This window comes from Antedon mediterranea, chromosome 7 (assembly GCF_964355755.1).
Source record: "Antedon mediterranea chromosome 7, ecAntMedi1.1, whole genome shotgun sequence".
NCBI lineage: Eukaryota > Metazoa > Echinodermata > Crinoidea > Comatulida > Antedonidae > Antedon > Antedon mediterranea.
Genome location: NC_092676.1, coordinates 15,014,111 through 15,037,727, shown reverse-complemented (window position 1 = coordinate 15,037,727; position 23,617 = coordinate 15,014,111). Strand labels below are relative to the sequence as shown.

At 35.2% G+C, this 23,617-nt stretch overlaps 1 protein-coding gene across 6 annotated transcripts; it reads left to right on the top strand.

Annotated features, from left to right (window-relative positions):
- The first annotated feature begins 74 nt into the window (after nt 1-74).
- On the top strand, nt 75-23,508 carry LOC140055312 (uncharacterized). Of its 6 annotated transcripts, none has more exons than XM_072100623.1 (24): nt 75-238; nt 1,925-2,100; nt 2,456-2,623; nt 2,885-2,900; nt 3,331-3,473; nt 3,735-3,902; nt 4,162-4,329; nt 4,592-4,750; nt 5,013-5,180; nt 5,443-5,610; nt 5,873-6,040; nt 6,601-6,657; nt 6,937-7,015; nt 7,254-7,332; nt 7,927-7,993; nt 9,128-9,279; nt 9,745-10,115; nt 10,321-10,413; nt 10,585-10,683; nt 10,855-10,950; nt 11,122-11,211; nt 11,371-11,424; nt 17,979-18,029; nt 22,910-23,508. In XM_072100623.1, exons 1-24 carry the CDS (start codon nt 118-120, stop codon nt 22,963-22,965), a joined length of 2,967 nt encoding a protein of 988 aa, XP_071956724.1. In that variant the 5' UTR covers nt 75-117; the 3' UTR covers nt 22,966-23,508. The 6 variants fall into 6 exon arrangements, with proteins under 6 accessions (XP_071956724.1, XP_071956720.1, XP_071956723.1 ...); XM_072100619.1 differs by having other exon boundaries at nt 2,885-3,052; nt 3,306-3,473; XM_072100622.1 differs by lacking the exon at nt 4,592-4,750 and having other exon boundaries at nt 2,885-3,052; nt 3,306-3,473.
- The last annotated feature ends 109 nt before the right edge of the window (nt 23,509-23,617 follow it).

The following is a 23,617-nucleotide window of genomic DNA, read 5'->3' as shown; positions in this document are numbered from 1 at the left end:
GTACACATTATTACGAGGAAATAGCTATAAATAATACATTTTATGTACTTAGTGTTTGTGTAATGTTACAACGACATTCTGCTATTGTTAGGCCTAACTAACGCATTGCAGAACAAAATGGCAAGCGCTCATGACGACTTAAATGATATCGATACCAACCAGGAATGTAATGAACACGAAAAACACCACGAATCAAGAAAGAGGGAACATTCTGAAGGTGATTCTGGAGACCAACGTAGTAAGTAGGCCTATAACATGGTTCATATGACATATTGCAAAAGCAATTACAAAAACATGATGTGAATAGTCGCCAGTAAGTATTGTTCATTAAATACATGGTGACATAGTTTGGCGTATGGTGTCTGCATGTAGACTTATAATTATACAACAATGTCTGGTGTAAACGGAACTAGATAATGGTTGGGGTGCAGCGGTAGGATTATTCAACAGGCCTTTGTATTTCGCGTAAACACGGTTTATTAAACAAATTTGTAATTTTGGTTGGTGCTCGTATCGTGGTACACCATAACTAAATTATTTTAAAAAATGAGACTAATTTACGGGAATGATGATTGAAAGTTATGCTTTTATAAATAAATTAGTTTTAATGTGATAATTGTAAACATGTTATGTTGTGGTGCTGTAGATATAGATTCGGGCGAACCACCCCCCCCCCCCGCCCCTTAACCCACAGTACAAGGGTTATTCGAAAATTTTAAAAATCGTAAATTTGTTCGTGAATAGCTCTAACTTCTTCCCTGCTGTATGAGCGTACGTCGAGCGATAACGTGTCTGTCTGTTTCAAAGAGTAGTAGCAAATTAATTGCCGATTTTCACCTGAAAAATAAATACGCATTTTTGGTCCCTGGATATAACATGATATTGACACGAATACCGCACTACAGCGAGCTAGGCCATGAACGATTCGTACAAAGTACACACCGCCAGACAACCGCGTACCTATTGTTTATATATATCACTGCCAGTCAGCATGCATAAAGTATATAGCCTTCTGACGTACATAAAAAATGGAACGCTGCGGTTACCTACAGTAGGCTAATTATGTTTGGCTATGAAATATAGTGACCCAAATACTTAGTGTCCGAAACCTCCCCCCCCCCCCTTAACAGATCCTGGCTACGGCCCTGTAGATGGGGATTTGTTAAGACCATGTCACGATGTCAAACGAGCTCTGTGATAAACATTAGGAATGAGAGGCAGCAATGTTGCCAATAATACCAGACAATGCTGCTTTTCATGTTTATGTTTGTAGTTAAATAAAAACAGACATAACTGGAATTTAATTTGTCACTTTGACGAAGAATATAGGTGAGCATTTTTATAATTTTACTGACATTTAATTTTTAAAAACATGCACGTACGTTAAAATCAGATCGGAAGATAATGAATTGAGCAAAAAGATGTAAGATTTGGAAGAAGATTGGGCACGTATATTAAGCGCGGTGCGCGCTTTTTGAAATGTGTATAACTTTTACGAAAGAGATGAAAAACTACTTTTAACTTAAACTGGCCATATGATAACGTCACAACATCCGATAGAACTTTAATCCCGAAGAGCTGTAAGATATTTAAATAAAACAGTAAAGGTGAAATTACGCGATCTAAGTTATTCAAAATTGTAGTAAGAAATAGTAAAATGAAAATGGAAAAAATAATTAATTGAGCAAGCACATATTAAAATTTCAAAAAAAATCGGGAAAAAATAAACAAGATGCGCTCTAATGAATGAAGACATTTATGAAGAAAGATTTATTTTTATTGTAAAAAGGCCTTTTTTTTACCATTTTTAGCACTTTTGTAAAATTTATGTGCGCATTTTGTCATTTTTAATATGCTTGTATGTACACTTATATGTACTTATTTCTATGAACCAGAGATTCTGAATTATTAGTTTTTCTGTTAGACAAAGTTGTTAAGATTCAAGGCAACGAATGTTGTGAAGATGATGAAGACAATATTGTTGAATCGAAAGAAGACAGGACGAGACAGCAAGTCGCAAGCGAACGTAGTGTTGAATTAGCGGATAACAAGAAAACAAACTTTGGAAAAGAAAGTTCTCCAAAGGAGGTTTCGCAAAAAGTAAGCTTTTAATTATGGGATCCAGGTTATCAGATAAAAGTAGTTAGGATGATAATAAACAAGATGAAAAGGTAGGATAATGGATGTCGCCGAAACAAAAAGCACCGTCAAAGAAAGCTTACCGGACTCGGCCTACTGCAGTCACCCAAACTCCATAGCTGACGTAGACAGCTAGAAACGTAACGAAGTGTTTCAACAAGAGAACTAATATCGATATGTCTTGAAAGCTCTGTAAGTTGAATGCCTCTCGTGGCATTCTCCAATGGCTTCCAGATTGCAAATTGTAATACTTTAATTGACAAATAAAAATAATGTATTGAAATAACTTATTTTGATTGTGATTGTGATTTCAAAGTTAGCAGAAAACGTAGGTAGTGTAGATCGTGTAAGCGATGGAAATAATTCAAAAGAAGATGCTCATGAACCTCAAAACAGTAAAAATGATGACAAGAATGAAGCGAACTTACCAATAACGGATGTCGAAAATAGGCCTACAAGAGCTGTCATACCTGCTCCTTCAAAAGTAAGTTATCATTAGTCAATTGTTTTAACGAGCACCTTGACCTTAATTGAAGATGACCCGTTTCCAATCATTATATTTCAATTTCAATTTAAGTGGTCGTTTCAAGACAACTAATATCGATAGTTCTTGAAAGCACTGTAAGTTGACATGCCTCTCGTGACATTCTCCAATGGCTTCCAGATTGCAAATTGTGATACTTTAATTGAAAATAAAAATACTGTATTGAAATAACTTATTTTGATTGTGATCGTGATTTCAAAGTTTGCAGAAAACGTAGGTAGTGTAGATCGTGTAAGCGATGGAAATAATTCAAAAGAAGATGCTCATGAATCTCAAAATAGTAAAAATGATGACAAGAATGAAGCGAACTTACAAATAACGGATGTTGAAAATAGGCCTACAAGAGCTGTCATACCTGCTCCTTCAAAAGTAAGTTATCATTAGTCAATTGTTTTAACGAGCACCTTGACCTTAATTGATGATGACCTGTTTCCAATCATATTTCAATTTAAGTGGTCGTTTCAAGAGAACTAATATCGATAGTTCTTGAAAGCACTGTAAGTTGACATGCCTCTCGTGGCATTCTCCAATGGCTTCCAGATTGCAAATTGTGATACTTTAATTGAAAAATAAAAATACTGCATTGAAATAACTTATTTTGATTGTGATTGTGATTTCAAAGTTTGCAGAAAACGTAGGTAGTGTAGATCGTGTAAGCGATGGAAATAATTCAAAAGAAGATGCTCATGAATCTCAAAATAGTAAAAATGATGACAAGAATGAAGCGAACTTACCAATAACGGATGTCGAAAACAGGCCTACAAGAGCTGTCATACATGCTCCTTCAAAAGTAAGTTATCATTAGTCAATTGTTTTAACGAGCACCTTGACCTTAATTGATGATGACCTGTTTCCAATCATTATATTTCAATTTCAATTTAAGTGGTCGTTTCAAGAGAACTAATATCGATAGTTCTTGAAAGCACTGTAAGTTGACATGCCTCTCGTGACATTCTCCAATGGCTTCCAGATTGCAAATTCTGATACTTTAATTGAAAATAAAAATACTGTATTGAAATAACTTATTTTGATTGTGATCGTGATTTCAAAGTTAGCAGAAAACGTAGGTAGTGTAGATCGTGTAAGCGATGGTAATAATTCAAAAGAAGATGCTCATGAATCTCAAAATAGTAAAAATGATGACAAGAATGAAGCGAACTTACCAATAACGGATGTCGAAAATAGGCCTACAAGAGCTGTCATACCTGCTCCTTCAAAAGTAAGTTATCATTAGTCAATTGTTTTAACGAGCACCTTGACCTTAATTGATGATGACCTGTTTCCAATCATATTTCAATTTCAATTTAAGTGGTCGTTTCAAGAGAACTAATATCGATAGTTCTTGAAAGCACTGTAAGTTGACATGCCTCTCGTGGCATTCTCCAATGGCTTCCAGATTGCAAATTGTGATACTTTAATTGAAAAATAAAAATACTGCATTGAAATAACTTATTTTGATTGTGATTGTGATTTCAAAGTTTGCAGAAAACGTAGGTAGTGTAGATCGTGTAAGCGATGGAAATATTTCAAAAGAAGATGCTCATGAATCTCAAAATAGTAAAAATGATGACAAGAATGAAGCGAACTTACCAATAACGGATGTCGAAAATAGGCCTACAAGAGCTGTCATACCTGCTCCTTCAAAAGTAAGTTATCATTAGTCAATTGTTTTAACGAGCACCTTGACCTTAATTGACGATGACCTGTTTCCAATCATTATATTTCAATTTCAATTTAAGTGGTCGTTTCAAGAGAACTAATATCGATAGTTCTTGAAAGCACTGTAAGTTGACATGCCTCTCGTGGCATTCTCCAATGGCTTCCAGATTGCAAATTGTGATACTTTAAATGAAAAATAAAAATACTGTATTGAAATAACTTATTTTGATTGTGATTGTGATTTCAAAGTTTGCAGAAAACGTAGATCGTGTAAGCGATGGAAATAATTCAAAAGAAGATGCTCATGAATCTCAAAATAGTAAAAATGATGACAAGAATGAAGCGAACTTACCAATAACGGATGTCGAAAATAGGCCTACAAGAGCTGTCATACATGCTCCTTCAAAAGTAAGTTATCATTAGTCAATTGTTTTAACGAGCACCTTGACCCTAATTGACGATGGCCTGTTTCCAATCATTATATTTCAATTTCAATTTAAGTGGTCGTTTCAAGAGAACTAATATCGATAGTTCTTGAAAGCACTGTAAGTTGACATGCCTCTCGTGGCATTCTCCAATGGCTTCCAGATTGCAAATTGTGATACTTTAATTGAAAAATAAAAATACTGCATTGAAATAACTTATTTTGATTGTGATTGTGATTTCAAAGTTTGCAGAAAACGTAGGTAGTGTAGATCGTGTAAGCGATGGAAATATTTCAAAAGAAGATGCTCATGAATCTCAAAATAGTAAAAATGATGACAAGAATGAAGCGAACTTACCAATAACGGATGTCGAAAATAGGTCTACAAGAGCTGTCATACCTGCTCCTTCAAAAGTAAGTTATCATTAGTCAATTTTTTTAACGAGCACCTTGACCTTAATTGACGATGACCTGTTTCCAATCATTATATTTCAATTTCAATTTAAGTGGTCGTTTCAAGAGAACTAATATCGATAGTTCTTGAAAGCACTGTAAGTTGACATGCCTCTCGTGGCATTCTCCAATGGCTTCCAGATTGCAAATTGTGATACTTTAATTGAAAAATAAAAATACTGCATTGAAATAACTTATTTTGATTGTGATTGTGATTTCAAAGTTTGCAGAAAACGTAGGTAGTGTAGATCGTGTAAGCGATGGAAATATTTCAAAAGAAGATGCTCATGAATCTCAAAATAGTGAAAATGATGACAAGAATGAAGCGAACTTACCAATAACGGATGTCGAAAATAGGTCTACAAGAGCTGTCATACCTGCTCCTTCAAAAGTAAGTTATCATTAGTCAATTGTTTTAACGAGCACCTTGACCTTAATTGACGATGACCTGTTTCCAATCATTATATTTCAATTTCAATTTAAGTGGTCGTTTCAAGAGAACTAATATCGATAGTTCTTGAAAGCACTGTAAGTTGACATGCCTCTCGTGGCATTCTCCAATGGTTTCCAGATTGCAAATTGTGATACTTTAATTGAAAAATAAAAATACTGCATTGAAATAACTTATTTTGATTGTGATTGTGATTTCAAAGTTTGCAGAAAACGTAGGTAGTGTAGATTGTGTAAGCGATGGAAATATTTCAAAAGAAGATGCTCATGAATCTCAAAATAGTAAAAATGATGACAAGAATGAAGCGAACTTACCAATAACGGATGTCGAAAATAGGTCTACAAGAGCTGTCATACCTGCTCCTTCAAAAGTAAGTTATCATTAGTCAATTGTTTTAACGAGCACCTTGACCTTAATTGATGATGACCCGTTTCCAATCATTATATTTCAATTCAAGTGGTCGTTTCATAAGGCATACAGTAGAACTCCTCCTTTGGGATGCCCTCGTCAAGGGACACCTCTATTAAGAGGACAATACTGTGTGCAAATGAGGCGCAATACATGTTTTAACACTTTATGAAATCGCTACACATAAGTTTACACTAATTTGAACTGACAAACATCTTTAAAAAAAAAACCCTAATTTTATTTTAAGAAACAATGTCCTCCTGCTCCGGCCACTCAAATTATAAAATCTATTTTATTTTTAAACATACAGTACAAATGGTTTTTTTTTGCATAAACTTTATATAAGTAAATTGCAAACGATTTTTTTATGAATATCAAACATATTTTTTTAACATGTGCACCTATACATTTAAATCAGATACATTTTTTCTGATGTTTTTATAAAAAGGACAATAAAAAGAAAAACGAGATATAGGATTTGTTTTATGTGTTTTAATTGTGCGTTTTAATATGTCGTTACAGAACTTTCAAACCAAAATACAAAACGGAGATTGTAAACAGTTTAGAGATGGCTATCCCGTAAGAAGTATTTAGATCATTTTTGTTTTTTTCTTTGTTGTACGGTATTTCATGAGTGTTCAATTTAAAAACACTAGTTGTGTCTCAAGGTGTTTTTATTGTATACGGAGTGTGAAATCCTCCTGATCCTCTTCGTAAAAGTAGAAATAAATTGGAAAAACAAATTTTGTTTTTTTTAGCAACTCTTAAAATGTTTGGAAATTATATTTATATAGTACTGTATTTTTGCCCCATACACACGGAGTATAAAATGTAATACAATGTATTGTTATTCAAAAGACTATGAGGAGTGAAGATAATGAAGCTCTTAAGGACAATTGGCTTTTCTACCAGAATAAGATTAAATTCAAACCAGAAGGTATGTATAATGTGCTTTCTGTTTGGTAATAACGATAGGCATATTCATAATTAATTTATAGATAACGAGATACGTCGTGCTTCTTTTTCTGACACAACAAATATCAAATTGATACGATCTTGTCTTTAGTATGAATTGCAAGTCATGTATTGAACTAACTCTAACTGTTTATACTTATGATATACGGTAATATATATTATAATGTGCGGTAACAGATTTTATTTTCTCACTTATATAGGTGAGTTTATTGATGAAATTCACGAGAAGTGGAAAGGAAATTATGACGTACTAGAGTACAATCATAATTACATACAATGGTAAGATGTTTTTGCCAGCATTTGATTGTGATTATTATCAACAACTTTTATCACTAATTTTCCTGTAAACAGTGTACAGTAAAATAGTTTTTGTTTTTATTTTATATCTTTAGGCACATGTGGCCAAAGATTACCAATAGTAAATTTAAATTAATCACTGGCCCTATCAGATAGGTGGTAACCCCCCCTGATACAAAGGCTACTTTGTGAACCAGTTCACCGGGGTAACCCCTTACTCGTCTCGAATTAGCCTATGGGTGTAAACACGGCGTAGTACTTATCCATGAAGACTTTGACTTTCACTATCATGCCGTTAAGGCAACTAGCCCTGAAAGTGAAGTACCTCTTTAGGTAAGGTAAATGGCGCCCATTCCTTAAAAGCTCAACCATTTGACTCGCTTACATTGAGAACTTCTCTCAAGAAGCGTCTTCGTGTTGTTTGAACCCACGCTGTGTTTAAATCACTTGATGTACACACTTTGGATTATGGCCTCAGATAATACAAAAGAAAGAGGATATTGTCAAAAAGGAAAATAATGAACTACCGTAAAAATCAAAACAATACTCATTATTTTTCTGGTTTTTTTTTCAAAGGTTATTCCCAATAAGAGAAAAAGGAGTAAATTGGTATTCGCAAGTTCTACAACTCCACGAAGCAAAGGTAGGACCTACGTGCTTTTGTTGTGAATGCACTTATTTTAAAAATAACAATAGACCTAATAGATGTAAAAGTGATCACTTCAGATAACTGTACCAAAAATATATATCTTCTAGAAAATTTAAATAAAGAAAAATTATGTTACTTAGATGTTGAATTGAAGTACGAAGAAGTAACAAAACACCATTTTGCCTTCAAATGTACAAATAAGATAACCACTTTTGTGCAGCAAACATGGCAAAACACATTTAACGTCGAAACTGATCGTTTTTGCATTTAACGGCTTGATGTTTGCACATTAATGAATTATTTTTGCACAAATATGGTTATTTGCACAATGTGACTTTTTGTACATTTCTCGGCTCAACACTATCAACATTACAACTACAGAGGTCGACACACGTATAGTGAGTTGAACACTCCAACTTAATATTCTTTGAATGAAAGAGATAAAATCTCACATAATGAATTTAGCCGCATCAGGTGTTTTGTTGTTGTTGTTGTTTTCTGCTTCAGAAATAACATATAATACACTTGTTGCAATAATATTTTTCCGCAAACCTCCAAAAACATAGAAAATCCCACCGAATCAAGATAAAAGTGAACACATGATATATCAATTAAAACAGAGTTACAGTTTTGTTGTTAACTACTTATTTGGGGGTAAAACATCATTTTTTGACATCACTGAACACTAAACTCTAACCTATGAAGCCGAAAATGTCACCATGATTGTACCCAAACATGTCTTTGATCTCCTCCCTGTTGACGAACAGCGGCAACATCACTGTGTCGTCATCACACGAACTGGCGAATCGCCTACACATGGTGTTGTAGATCCGCCACAAATTTAATTTCGTGAAGCATAATGTCGCCATTCTATTAAAAGATAGTTTTAAAATGGAATTTGTTCTTTTTTTGTAAATGCGTAATAAATTGGATATGCCACAGATACCAGTAAAATATAAATAATAATAAATAAATAAATACAATTCTGAATTTAAATAAATACTTATTATTTCACATACGAGGTTTTGTCATGGTTTTGTAAGACATTTCTAGGAAATCCATTCAAAAATCCAAGTACTGTATTTAGGCTATATTACATTTATTGTAAAAAATATTCTTTCATGTCAGAGAATTCAAAAGGATCCGGCTGCTCGCAAGAGATTTATCAATAGCTTGGAAATGATGTTGGGATTTTACGGCATTAGAATTAAATTGATAAAAGGTTCCTATAAACTGTGTAGATCTGATGATTTTGAAAGCAGATTTAAACATCTTAACCGGTAAGTTCTATTTCTTTGTATTTATGTAGTAATAATATATTATTATTTATTCAAGGGTCGCTGATGTGACGGACTCGTAACAAGCTCTTAGACTTTTTATTTCAACCACTATGTAAAGCGCCGCTAATTATGAGTTTATCATAGAAAATGTGCGCTATAAATGGTGATGATAACTATTATGATGATCTTTAATTATTTTTCATTAAATTGTAATGAAATAAAATAAACAATATGAATATGAATGGAAATATAAATATAACCCTAACCATTGTACGGTTTCACACGAAATAACGAAATAGTTTGTTCAAAAAGAAAATACCATATTTTGTAAACTTATAAAGGAGAATGATGATTGTAGGTAATTATTATACTGCATTGATAGCATAAAGTTTAAATACATTAACCAAAATAGTGGTCGGCAGTCTATAAACATGCAATATAACTGAAAACTATTTATTCTTACAGTTCCTCTCATAATTACCTTCGAATTACACGTATTTTTAAATCTATGTGTGAGTTGGGATTTGAAGAGATGCAGCAGCCATTGATTTTATTTTTCTACAATGAAATATTTGAAACGAAAGAATTGAAATCATCTGTTAAACGTAGCTTTTTGACATACTGGCTTCAAACTATAAGAGATGATAATCTGAGACTTTATATCGAAGAAAAATCTGACTCCAGTGAGTCGTCCAATCCATTTAGTGATGATTGTCTGATGTTGCCTCTGTCATTTGTTGACATTAAAAATGCTGAAGACCAAAAACAGTACAATAATCAAGAGAGAGACACAAATGCGGAGTGCGAAAAGGATGACGAGAGCGAAAAACTAAAAGGTGATTAGAACATATTACTGCATAATTTAATGCAATGCATAAACTGAATTATTCTATTTACAATACATTAATTGTAAAAAACATAGGCCTTTACTTGAAAATACTAGTTGTCCATGAATATAGTATTGTATATTTCTTCAATGATTTTAACAATATTCATGTACTACTAAATCAGTTACACAATTTGTTGTTTTCAAAATATCAGATTCAATTCCTGTTCATGATGATAATGATGATGATCAATGTATAAACCCGAAATGGCAAGACGAAAGAGCCGACGAGACCGAAAATACAAAAGGTGAAGTGAATTGCGCCACATACTTACAATACATTAATTGTAAAAAACATAGGCATTTACTAGAAAATATTAGTTGCCCATGGATATAGTATTGTATATTTCTTCAATGATTTTAACAATATTCATGTACTACTAAATCAGTTACACGATATGTTGTTTTGAAAATATCAGATTCAACTCCTGTTCATGATGATAATGATGATGATGATGATCAAGGTATAAACACGATATGGCAAGACGAAAGAGCCGACGAGACCGAAAATACAAAAGGTGAAGTGAATTGCGCCACATACTTACAATACATTAATTGTAAAAAACATAGGCATTTACTAGAAAATATTAGTTGCCCATGGATATAGTATTGTATATTTCTTCAATGATTTTAACAATATTCATGTACTACTAAATCAGTTACACGATATGTTGTTTTGAAAATATCAGATTCAACTCCTGTTCATGATGATAATGATGATGATGATCAAGGTATAAACACGATAGGGCAAGTCGAAAGAGCCGACGAGACCGAAAATACAAAAGGTGAAGTAAATTGCGCCACAAACTTACAATACATTAATTGTAAAAAACATAGGCATTTACTAGAAAATACTAGTTGCCCATGAATATAGTATTATATATTTCTTCAATGATTTTAACAATATTTTTGTACTACTAAATCAGTTACACAATATGTTGTTTTGGAAATATCAGATTCAACTCCTGTTCATGATAATGATGATGATCAAGGTATAAACACGATAGGGCAAGTCGAAAGAGCCAACGAGACCGAAAATACAAAAGGTGAAGTGAATTGCGCCACCATACTCTATTATTAATCATAACATCGACTGAAACCTTTAAACTCATAAACATTCATTGTATAATATAAAAATGTATGGTATTACATATTGCAAACGAACATAAATGGTGTTTTTTTTTCGAATTTTGTACTGTATATAGGGGATTGTTGTGGTCTGGTCAAGTTTTTTTCTAGAATTTGCAGAAACATTGCTGGTAAGAATATTATCTTTTTAAAAATAGAATACAGTATAATAATAGTGGCCTTATAAGGCCGATATTCCACTAGGCGATTTTCTTCGCGCGAATCGTAAGCGTCAGTTTATACGCATAAGCCTATTTTCCACTAGGCGAATTTGTTCGCGCGAATCGAAAGCGTCATGCTATGCGCATGCGTATTCGAGTTTCTGTCTGTCATACTCCCTTCTTCGACGAATTCTAGTTCCTTTGATTTTTCGCTTCACGAAATTTACTAGTTCGAATTGTTTCTACTTTTTGCGAAGCGAAATATTGCGCAACCAATCAAAGCTCAGGAAATGAGCTCTGACGCTTTCATGAGCACTCATGCGAATCGAAATGCTCGGCAACCACGCGTGGAACACAGGGCCGTAACCAGGTTTGACGGCGGGGTGGATCGTTAAGTTGTTTAGTGGAACCAAGGGGCGGATCCAGGATATTGAAATAGGGGTGGCATAGCTTTGCGAGCAAAGCGAGCAAACATTGGCTGGGGGACAGGGGGCCGCCAAGGGCCCCCGGTCGGGATCCAGGGGCCGACGGCCCCTGGAAATTTTGGCGTTCTAGCGCATTGTAAGTCGTTTAAAACGATTTACAAACATCTCATAATGTCATTTACCAAACACTCTAAAGCTCGCGAATTACGACATGTGGAACATGCAGCTGATACTTACCTAGGGTACCAAAGCAAGCTAACAACTTGCCTGTGTACTTTACATCTAAATTTTTACAACGCGACGATGTTTTTCAGCTTTTATATAAGCATAAACTTGTCCTAGTATAGCCTAGGCCGGTATTATTTTCTTACACGCGCGCGCGCCGGGTCGATCGCAGTGACTACTTCTTCTTCGCATCATGCAGCTAAATTAAAATGACGTCACGTTAAAGCGTGTCGTCACAGAGTCTCATGCATATAATGAAGCAAACTTGCTGAGTGTTTTCCACCACCACGTAACACATGCGACGCGAGATTTATCGAAACTCCGAGCCATCGACTGACGGTCATGTTTTTGACAAGGCCCTGTTCAGACCCATGGCGTTAGACCGTTTTAGCGTACGACGCTAAAAGAATGTGTGTCTGAACAGTTGGGGATTAGCGTACAACGCGTTGTACAACGGTTGTAGCGTTGTAGTGGAAAACGGTTGATAGTACCGTTTTAGCGTACGACGCAACTGTAAGTCAACGTTGTATCCAATCAGAACGTTTCCTGTTATGACGCGAAACAAGGTTTGACCTAGGCTGACATCTTGTATCGTCAATGTGTGAGATGGATTTCAATAACAAAAAGGCCAGAATAAATAAGGCCTAACTACACTACAAATACAACTGTTACAAAGGCTACAAACTATTATCAACTGATTACCATTATATTTTCTAACAAATGACATAAATACATGCACCTTGTATTTAAACATAGGGACTACGATCCCATCCGCTTTTAGGCCTAGCTAGGCCTAGAGCCATTCACGCATTTCATTCAAGCTAAAAACTAGCCTGGGACATCAAGTCACTCATTCATACAAGGCAGACTAGACTGGACAAGTTTAATGCTGAAAACCCCCTAACTCCTAAAAAAATCAGTAAACAAACAAGGGGAGCTGTTTCCCTTTTATTAGCAAGTTAAGGGTTATTTTCAACCGACTGGACCAAAGAATATATAATCTTTGACTGGACTGGATAGACTAATCACAATCATTTTTTTCTTCATCATTACGAGGCCTGCTTTATTTTATTCTTTACTCCATGGTAACACAAGAGCCTGGGGAAAATGATTTTACTACAAAATAAAAACAATAGAAACAGAAATTTGGCTTTACTATATTTTTCTTAAATAAATGCTGAGGTATGTTTTATTTACGGCAAATTTTGTCATAATTGTAGGGCTGAGATCTAGGCCTGTATACAGTGGAAATAATGATGAAAACACGTGGGTAAGAGCACATGAATATGCAACTAGAAACAACTTGGATGACGTACTTCCGTTGTAACGATAATCGTACGCTATGGGTCTGAACACCTCGTTTTTTTCTCTGCAGTTTGTAACGTGACCTTGATAGTAACGTTGTACGCTAAAACGGTCTAACGCCATGGGTCTGAACAGGGCCAATTAAAATCACGGCATATTCAACGACCTGGTTTAAACGATCGTTTAAAAATTACGGTCCGGCTCGATTACATTATATTTAGTGATTTGAAAAAAACAAAACACCTCTTTTGTCATGATGTCATCGCGATGTGTTTATGAGAATCATCGACGGGAAAGCAAATAAAACAACAAGGGTCATGAAATGCTGCAGCATTGTTAATATTTTAATAGTAATATGTTTTAATAAAATTTATCCCTGACGGGATAATTTTCATAGGCATACAGTCCTAGCCTTTGTTTTTATTGTACTTAATAAATGGGCGCGTAGTATAGTAGCACTGACCATGTGGCTTCATCAACTCTATTGATCGTCTGAGGTACCGCTACTCTACAATACGGGAGTGACGATCACAAAGGATGCCGACCTGCTTAGTGGAACGCGACCAAGCTCACCACGTGGCTTTTATGAACTTGCTCCTTTTACACTTAACTGTGAATGATCGTTGGTAACGCTAGAGATTGATAGTACACAAAGGATGTCGATGTACATGCTTGGTGGAATGCGATCAAGCTGACGATGTGCTCCGACGTACTATTTTCACTATGAAAATGTGCAAACCATCGGTGACCGTCGAAACGATACGTGTTTTTAAAATCTATTTAATTTAAAAAAAATACGCCCCCGCTAGATCCGCGCGCCACTGGAACCATACCCTCGAATTTTTTTTCTCTATAGGCCTATGGCCGCAAATCGCATTTCCGGCTACTCTCTTTTTTTTTATGAACTATATTGTTGGTGTAATTTCCAGCCCACAAATTTCAATTGCCGACCTTAATATTGCCGACCTTATATTGTCAGAGGACGGCATTCTCTTGCCGACCGAAATTAGGCTAGATCCCTCCTCCTTTCAAGCCTCCTAGCAACAACATGGTACATTAGGGATCGTATCATTGAGACTTTAACAGGCATATTCACCATCATGTGGTGTTTAGGTAAAAAACCATGGAATTAAGATGATCCCTGAATTCACTCAACCATTGCATCTTGCACTTGCGTGTGAGCTGCATGCTTTCTCTATCAAGCAGGCAGGGCACGTCACGCACGCACGCGGAGACCTGTGTAGGGGAATACCCTGTTATGTCAACCAAACAACAACTATGCTCTGTGTACAGCTCGCTAGCTCCAGAACCACGATGTTCAGCAGTTATCAAATAGAACTTATCTTGTAAATTTTAGTGTTAGGTTTTTACATTTTAGATAAAATATATATATATATATAGTGTATTAATTAAATTTATTAAGGCTTGACTAGGCCTTTAGTGAACAATCGTCGTGTTGTGTTAGTATGCCCAGCAAAAAAAGGGGGAGGCCAAGCGGAACTCGCTGTTCAGCGGGGGGGGGGGGGGGATCGTACGATCCCCCGATTCCCCCCCCCCCCCTGGTTACGGGCCTGGAACATGAACGTACTATTCGCTCATCCATGTGGATAGTAGGCGATTTTTTTCTCTTCGAAACGTTGGATTCGCGTGAACAAATTCGCCTAGTGGAAAATAGGCTTAAGAGATGGATTCGGAAGATGGAAACATACGCATGCATATAGCCGATTTTTCTCTATGCGAATCGTAAGCGTAATCCATGCGTTTCTCTCTTTCAAATCCCTCTCTACGCATGCGTATAACTATAAGCTATTACTAATATTTATGGCCTGGTTTCTCTTGGTTTTACCTTTTTATTTTACTTTTTGGGACTTTGCCACTTTCAAAACTATAAGAAATTTATTATCATTTTTTAGACACTTCTTTCTTTTCCAGTCTGTTTTAATTTCATAAACTATTTGTATATTCAAAGAAATGTTTTTTCATTGTTATTTTGATTTGAATGAAATAAATGTAAACTTGATTGTTTGATTGATTGACGTTTTCAATTTGCGCAAACAATTTCGCCTAGTTAAAATCATCTTAAGAGATCATGAATCCGTTTCCGACAGAATGTTACCTATGGTTTTAGAGTAGGCCAAATAGATTTTTTTTTGTCTTTTGTGAGATTCACTCACTTTTATTTCATTCTTTACAATTGTTACAGTAATCTATATCAATTTTGTATCAGTAGTAGAAAACTATCTCTGCAGCTTATAGTTTTTGTTTTGTTTTTCTTATTTTGAGTATTTTACATATATAAAAAGTTAACGCATTTAAAAAATAGACAAAAGTTATATAAAAATATACATCACATAATTTAGGTTCACAATTGCCATTAGATCATCACAAAATAAAATATACTGTAACTCATATACCACCAGTAAATAAAACTAGTAAGGTAAAAAAACATACAAGAACATTAAGTATTGTGTCGTAATAATATTTTCTCGTGTTTTTAGCCTGTATTGTTTAACAATTATACATTTTTACATTGCTAAAATAATATTTTTTACTTTTTCCCATTTTTTTTATGCTTTCCTCTCTTTTATACACTATATCACATTCCATTCTGAATAGAATTCCTTGTTTAAAACATTTCCATAAATTAAAATAACTTTTATTTGTAACATCAGCCAGTATCTTTTGTTTATAAACCGTGAAAGCAAATGTATATATAAAATCAGTAAGAATATTTCTTGTTCCAATTACCAGATTTTGAAAAGATATGTTTATATGATTGGTACCTTTTAAAACAATCTCTATTTTTTTCCAAAAACTTTGAATAAATTTACAAGTAAAAAACATATGCTCCTCATCTTGTACCGCTCCACATCTACCACATATATTAGTATCTTTTAGTTTCCAGATAAACAACCTTTTGTTTGTTGCTAAAATTCTATTTACCAGTTTGTAATTAAAGTGTACTAGATGGTACGCTCGCTTCGCTCGCGTACCATCTAGGTCGTGCCCACAGATGGTTCTCGAACACATAATAATTTCAGCGTTAAAGAACTGGCGATTTCAAATGTACGTACCGCCACAGGACAATAATACATGTCGTTTACAGGAACGAATAAATAGACACTGTGATTTATGTACTCAACTAAAATTAGCACCCTGGGAATTACTTCCGAAAGAGAAACTTGTCACAAAATGAGACACATTGTTTAAGTCAAATTTAAACAAACTTAATTTGTGTTTTGTATGTAACATTAGGGTTGAGGGATGGGGAAGAGGATGGGTGCAAAGAAGAACAATTTTTAAATATATTCTTTATCCATTTAGTAACGAAAAAAAATGGATCGAATTTCTGTTATGAGTATACAGTACTTGCCTTTACGACGCCTGAGGGAATAGACACTTGTGGAACAGAGATTGGAATGTTCCATTCATCGCAAATCAATACATTTGTATAAACGTATATTAAATCTATCAAAATAGTATTTTTTAAAAAAAATCGGCCTGTCTTCAACATTATGATGCTGTACTCGAGCTGTTCAACCGGTTTTCAGCCATTAAAAACAATTATCGTAGGAGGAGATAGGAAAATGCGAAGCATCCTCGTATTATTGTCTGCGGGTATTTTTCAAGACGGACATCCATTAGACAGTGTATACCGCGATCGAAAAACACCCTTATTTGGGGCAAATCGTTGAACCTAAATTCGTTTTAATCGTCAATAACTAATTATCGAACTCAATTTAATTAGTAAACAGGGTTATAATATCAGGTGGTTAAAATCAGTACCGAAAGTACGAACCAACTTTATATACCATCGAGTAAACATTCTAGAAATAACACGCGATTTACCGAATTTTGCCCTTACGTAAATTTATATATAGATTAATTTTTTATCTTTCATTTTACAAACTTTAGATAACCAACATGACTTCCAATCAATATTCAAATTATCAAAATATTTTTCCCAAATAGATGTCGATGCAAAAACAACTCAATTAGGCAGTTATGACGTATTAAAATATATTTGTGAATGTCCTTTTAATTGAATTTAAATTAAGAAGTATGTACTGCTTACTTTTCCTTTAGGTTATCGACGTAAGCGTTCTTGCGCAACTAGTTCATTTAAGTATCAGAGAGGGAGTATCAATTTGATCTATGTTGCGCGTGCCTACAAGATTGAGATGTAGTACTGTAGTCGCGGCCGTACTACACCATCCAATCAAAACCCCAGTGGTCTAATGGTTAGAATATCTGCATCAAGCAGAAGTTTCCGAGATCGAATCTCGACTGGGCGGCTTTTTTCATTCTTACCTATTTACGGTTTTAGATTTAATTAATCAATTCTCAGTATATCAAATGTTTTCATACAAGAACTTCAGTATCCAAATATACTATTGTCCTAAACTAACTCACCTCCACAATTCTCAAAAGAAAATTGATTATAAGCCATAAAGACAATAGGATTTAAAATTAAATAGTATTTTGACTTATTTACGTACGTTCTTAAGCACTAACAGCATTAATGACTGTTGTTAATTCATTGTAATATTACTGTATTATTGCTTTCAGGAAAATTAAATAGCAATTGGTTATGTCCGTTGTGTTTGTGTTCTGGTCTCGGTAGGTATCATCGACCTTTTTGTGAAAACGTATTCAAACTATTCAATACCCGGTCTGCTTCAAAGTGACTGCCACTTTTCCATATGTTGACAAACCAGTGGATGTAGTCAAACAATTTTGGTGTCAAAATACTCAAAAGACGTCTATTTATATTCAATCTAATAATGGTAAAGTTTCAGTAAGAATGACTAGAAATGCTTGTTTTGACCGTATTGTTTACTTACACCTACTAGTTGTCAACATATGGTAAATATTGTCAAGGTGGCAGCCATTTTGTAAAATAACCCAATCGGGTTAAAGTAGACAGGGGAAACCCGGGGACATTCAGTATGTTGTTCCAGACGACATTGGACTTGCATTCGACTTTAACAGATAGGGTGGGCAACAGAGATTGGTTTGGTCTGATGTTGATCGTAGTGTTCGAGCACACGTTGCACTCGACTTTAACAGACTGGGTTGACAATAGAGATTGGTTGCGTCTGATGTTGATCGTAGTGTTCGAGCACACGTTGCACTCGACTTTAACAGACTGGGTGGACAACAGAGATTGGTTGCCACTGATGTTGATCGTAGTGTTCGAGTACACGTTGCACTCGACTTTAACATACTGGGTGGACAACAGAGATTGCGTCTGGTGGTGATAGTAGTTGCACTCGACTTTAGACTGGATTGACAATAGAGATTGGTTGCGTCTGATGTTGATCGTAGTGTTCGAGTACACGTTCCACTCGACTTTAACAGACTGGGTGGACAACATAGATTGGTTGCGACTGATGTTTATCGTAGTGTTCGAGTACACGTTCCACTCGACTTTAACAGACTAGGTTGACAATAGAGATTGGTTGCGCGCGTCTGATGGTGATCGTAGTATTCGAGTACACGTAGAACTCGACTTTAACAGACTGGGTGGACAATAGAGATTGGTTGCGTCTGATGTTTATCGTAGTGTTCGAGTACACGTTGCACTCGACTTTAACAGACTGGGTTGACAATAGAGATTTGTTGCATCTGATGTTGATAATAGTGTTCGAGTACACGTTGCATTCGACTTTTACAGACTGGGTGGACAATAGAGATTGGTGGCGTCTGATGTTGATCGTAGTGTTCGAGTACACGTTGCATTCGACTTTTACAGACTGGGTGGATAATAGATATTGGTTGCATCTGATGTTGATCGTAGTGTTCGAGTACACGTTGCACTCGACTTTAACAGACTGGGTTGACAATAGAGATTGGTTGCATCTGATGTTGATCGTAGTGTTCGAGTACACGTTGCACTCGGCTTTAACAGACTGGGTGGACAATAGAGATTGGTTGCGTCTGATGTTGATCGTAGTGTTCGAGTAGGCCTACACGTTGCATTCGACTTTTACAGACTGTGTTGACAATAGAGATTGGTTGCGTCTGATGTTGATCATAGTGTTCGAGTACAAGCTGCATTCGACTTTTACAGACTGGGTGGACAATAGAGATTGGTTGCGTCTGATGTTGATCATAGTGTTCGAGTAGGCCTACACGTTGCACTCGACTTTAACAGACTGGGTGGACAATAGAGATTGGTTGCGTCTGATGTGATGTTGATCATAGTGTTCGAGTAGGCCTACACGTTGCACTCGACTTTAACAGACTGGGTGGACAATAGAGATTGGTTGCGTCTGATGTTGATCGTAGTGTTCGAGTACACGTTCCACTCGACTTTAACAGACTGGGCGGACAACAGAGATTTGTTGCGTCTGATGTTGATCGTAGTGTTCGAGTACACGTTGCACTCGACTTTAACAGACTGGGTGGACAATAATAGAGATTGGTTGCGTCTGATGTTGATCATAGTGTTCGAGTAGGCCTACACGTTGCATTCGACTTTTACAGACTGTGTTGACAATAGAGATTGGTTGCGTCTGATGTTGATCGTAGTGTTCGAGTAGGCCTACACGTTGCACTCGACTTTAACAGACTGGGTTGACAATAGAGATTGGTTGCGTCTGATGTTGATCGTAGTGTTCGAGTACACGTTGCACTCGACTTTAACAGACTGGGTTGACAACAGAGATTTGTTGCGTCTGATGTTGATCATAGTGTTCGAGTACACGTTGCACTCGACTTTAACAGACTGGGTTGACAATAGAGATTGGTTGCGTCTGATGTTGATCGTAGTGTTCGAGTACACGTTGCACTCGGCTTTAACATACTGGGTGGACAACAGAGATTGGTTACGTCTGATGTTGATCGGTAGTGTTCGAGTAGGCCCTACACGTTGCATTAGACTTTAACAGACTGGGTGGAAAGAGATCGATTGCGTCTGGTGGTGATAGTAGTGTTCGAGTACACGTTCCACTCGACTTTAACAGACTGGGCGGACAACAGAGATTGGTTGCGTCTGATGTTGATCCTAGTGTTCGAGTACACGTTGCATTCGACTTTAACAGACTGGGCGGACAACCATGGAGGAACCCTCCATGGGACAACATAGATTGGTTGCGTCTGATGTTGATCGTAGTATTCGAGAGTACACGTTGCACTCGACTTTAACAGACTGGGTGGACAATAGAGATTTGTTGCGACTGATGTTGATCGTAGTGTTCGAGTACACATTCCACTCGACTTTAACAGATTGGGTGGACAATAGAGAGTTAGTTTTACGAATATCAAGCATTTTAATAATGGTAACCGACCGAAAACGTCCAAGCCAGAACGTCCTTCTAAATCCTTTTACTCGAGTCATTATCATTCCGAGAACCATCGTCTACACTTCCTTTAGTGATGGTAAATTGTGCTTAATTCTGACATAGGCGAGCACAATGGAAAAACCTCGGGACAAATCTCCGCCTTGGATATCTACCTCATCTACCTCGGATGTACCGCGAAACGTAGATTTGATAACATTAGTTCTCACTATTACGATATTGTTCCATATTTCTATCTTAGGAAGTAATGTTATAAAGGGTTTTAAAACAAAATTTCTGATTTCATCGGTAGATTTTCAACCGTACGCGGTAGAAGTAATGTACGGGTTCACGTTGAGTCATCATCTTGCATCTTCTTGGTTTCAACTACGTTTGCCGTTGGTGGAAATAGCTATTTTAGTTTTTTGTTTATTTTCGGACCACGCAGTATAGTTAGAAAAATAAAAATGTACGAAGACATCCTTAAAAAATTGGTACAAAAGAAAATGAAGCAAACAAAAATTAATGAATGAAGGCTATTTTAGCAAAACAAGGTTTAATTGGATGCGAAGACGAACATGATTTCCAATAAATGTCGATGTTACTAAATAAAAGGAAAGAATCATTAAAGAAAATCCCGATTTCTTAGAATTTTACGGAAAATTGACCGCAAATTTGTTAAATTACGCTATTTGCCGCAGAAATCAAATGGTTGCCGTTTGATTAAATTAGCACCTAATTGTTGGCATTAAAAGTACCTGAAACCATTGATGAACTTGCATGTTTACTTTCATTATGTACCTGTATGTTACTTGTTATGATATCGTTACCGTTTTTGCCATACGAAACATGATAAAAACATGACAAATGAAAGAAATCGCGCAATCGATTAGTGTATTTTTTTATGTGACTGACCTAGTAACAAAAAAGCATCGATAGTGTCTTACAGTTGACCAGTATACAATACACAAGAGACACGGTTGAACGCGTTCGTTTCGTTATATAGGATGATAAAAGGCATTCGATTCTGGGATTGTGACTGCGAGAAATTCAACTTTTCACTTCAATTTTATCTGACAGAATTAGACTTTGAAATTTGTAATATACCATTAATAATCAATTCCAAGCAGGTGGCTGATCTCTGGTGGTAGGATTTGTTGGTCTGGCAGGTATCTGGTGGTGTTTAGTAAGACCGTAACGTTTGTGATTTTCTTTTTATGCTGAAAATTATTAAAATTTGCTCTACCAGAAAGCCTAAAAGTTAATATTGGTGTACCTCTACCCTGGCCGATTATCTATGTAATTGAAGAAGGGAAAACATATATTGATACTGATGTCTTAAGGGATGAAAAAAAGTGCCATATACAAGTATTGTTTTCCTTTATTTAAATATCTCATTAACAAATACATTAAAAAATACCTACCTACCTACCTTATTTTTACGCAAACCTAGTATTCTTAAAGGCCTATTAAGTATATACTACAAGTCATTTTAATTTAAAAGAAAAATAATTGTTAAAATTGTTTAAAACAATAATTCAATGATAATCTCAATAGCCACAAAAAAAATTAAAATTGTGTGTAAATGTCTCAATAATTGTTTCTGCTGTTAAAATGCTGGCAATTGATGAACTTTGTTTTTCATATATAAAAAATACAGTACTTTATTTTTAAAAAATGATTGTATTTTATGTTATTCTCAGTTCTTCTCCTGGTTCTTCTATGGCCTTGGAAAGATGAACAGAATAGGTTTGTTTTACCCCCATTTACCAATGTCTACTATTCACTTTCAATTGAAAATCATGTGTGTTCTCATGTGCACTGACATTATTGTGAAAATCTATCTACATTTTCTGTGATTATGCTTATTGAATTTAGTAAAGACAATTACTTTAACTCCTATGTAAGCCATACATTTTTATTATCATAATTATAGACTTCATGCCTCAGCCTTAATGCCAATTTACACAGACGACGAGCGGTAACGGTAATAAAAAATATAGAATTCCTTATATTATGACAATTTACACAAAGCGAGAAGCAAAAGGGCGGTTTTCGCTGAGGATAGATACAGATTTTACTGTACGTGGGACAAGCTACGCATTTTCCGCCCGTGTAACATGGCCTTTATAACTCCAAACCTCCATGTGACATCTTCATATCGCTGTTTATATTCCATATGCAGCTTTCCGATGTATTTTACAATTTATTTTGTAGTTTGGTGTAGGCCTACCGGATATGAAGTATTGCATGGCAATGATGAATCCTCTTAATTCTATTACATATGTGTAACAAGAATCTACAAAAAAGTACGGCTTGATGATGACGACGACGATAATGATGTCAGTTTTTTTTCCTGTTGCATACTGATCTTGATTAATAATATTATAATAAATGATACACTTCTGTTACAGTAACAATTTCATAACATTGCCTTTTCGATGTAAACTAAACAGGTCTAAATGGGATTAATTTAAAAATAAAACTTTGATACGCAAGGCTTTTGCGAATAATATCCTTTTGGGATAGATATGTTACTATAAACTACTAAAGATTTCACTAGAACATTTTGTGGACCACAATTATTATTATTTTATGAAGAAGATGTTTTATGAATAAATGATTTATGATTAAATCTACTATTAGTTTATACACAGATTTTTTTTTATAAATGCTTAATTCGTAATGATTTAAACTTAACTTACTTACTATTTTTGCAGACTTTTTGAAATGTTATTTTTAGATTTGTGTGTGCAATGTTTCAGTATATTTAGAGGACCCAACTTGTCTTGGTCTTGTGATCTATGTCTGTTCAATTGCACAATTGTTTATATTGTATTGATTATTTTATTTAATTCATGATGTATGAATTTTATAACCTTGATTAATGAATAAAGACACATAATGTAGGCAAAATGCTTTTTC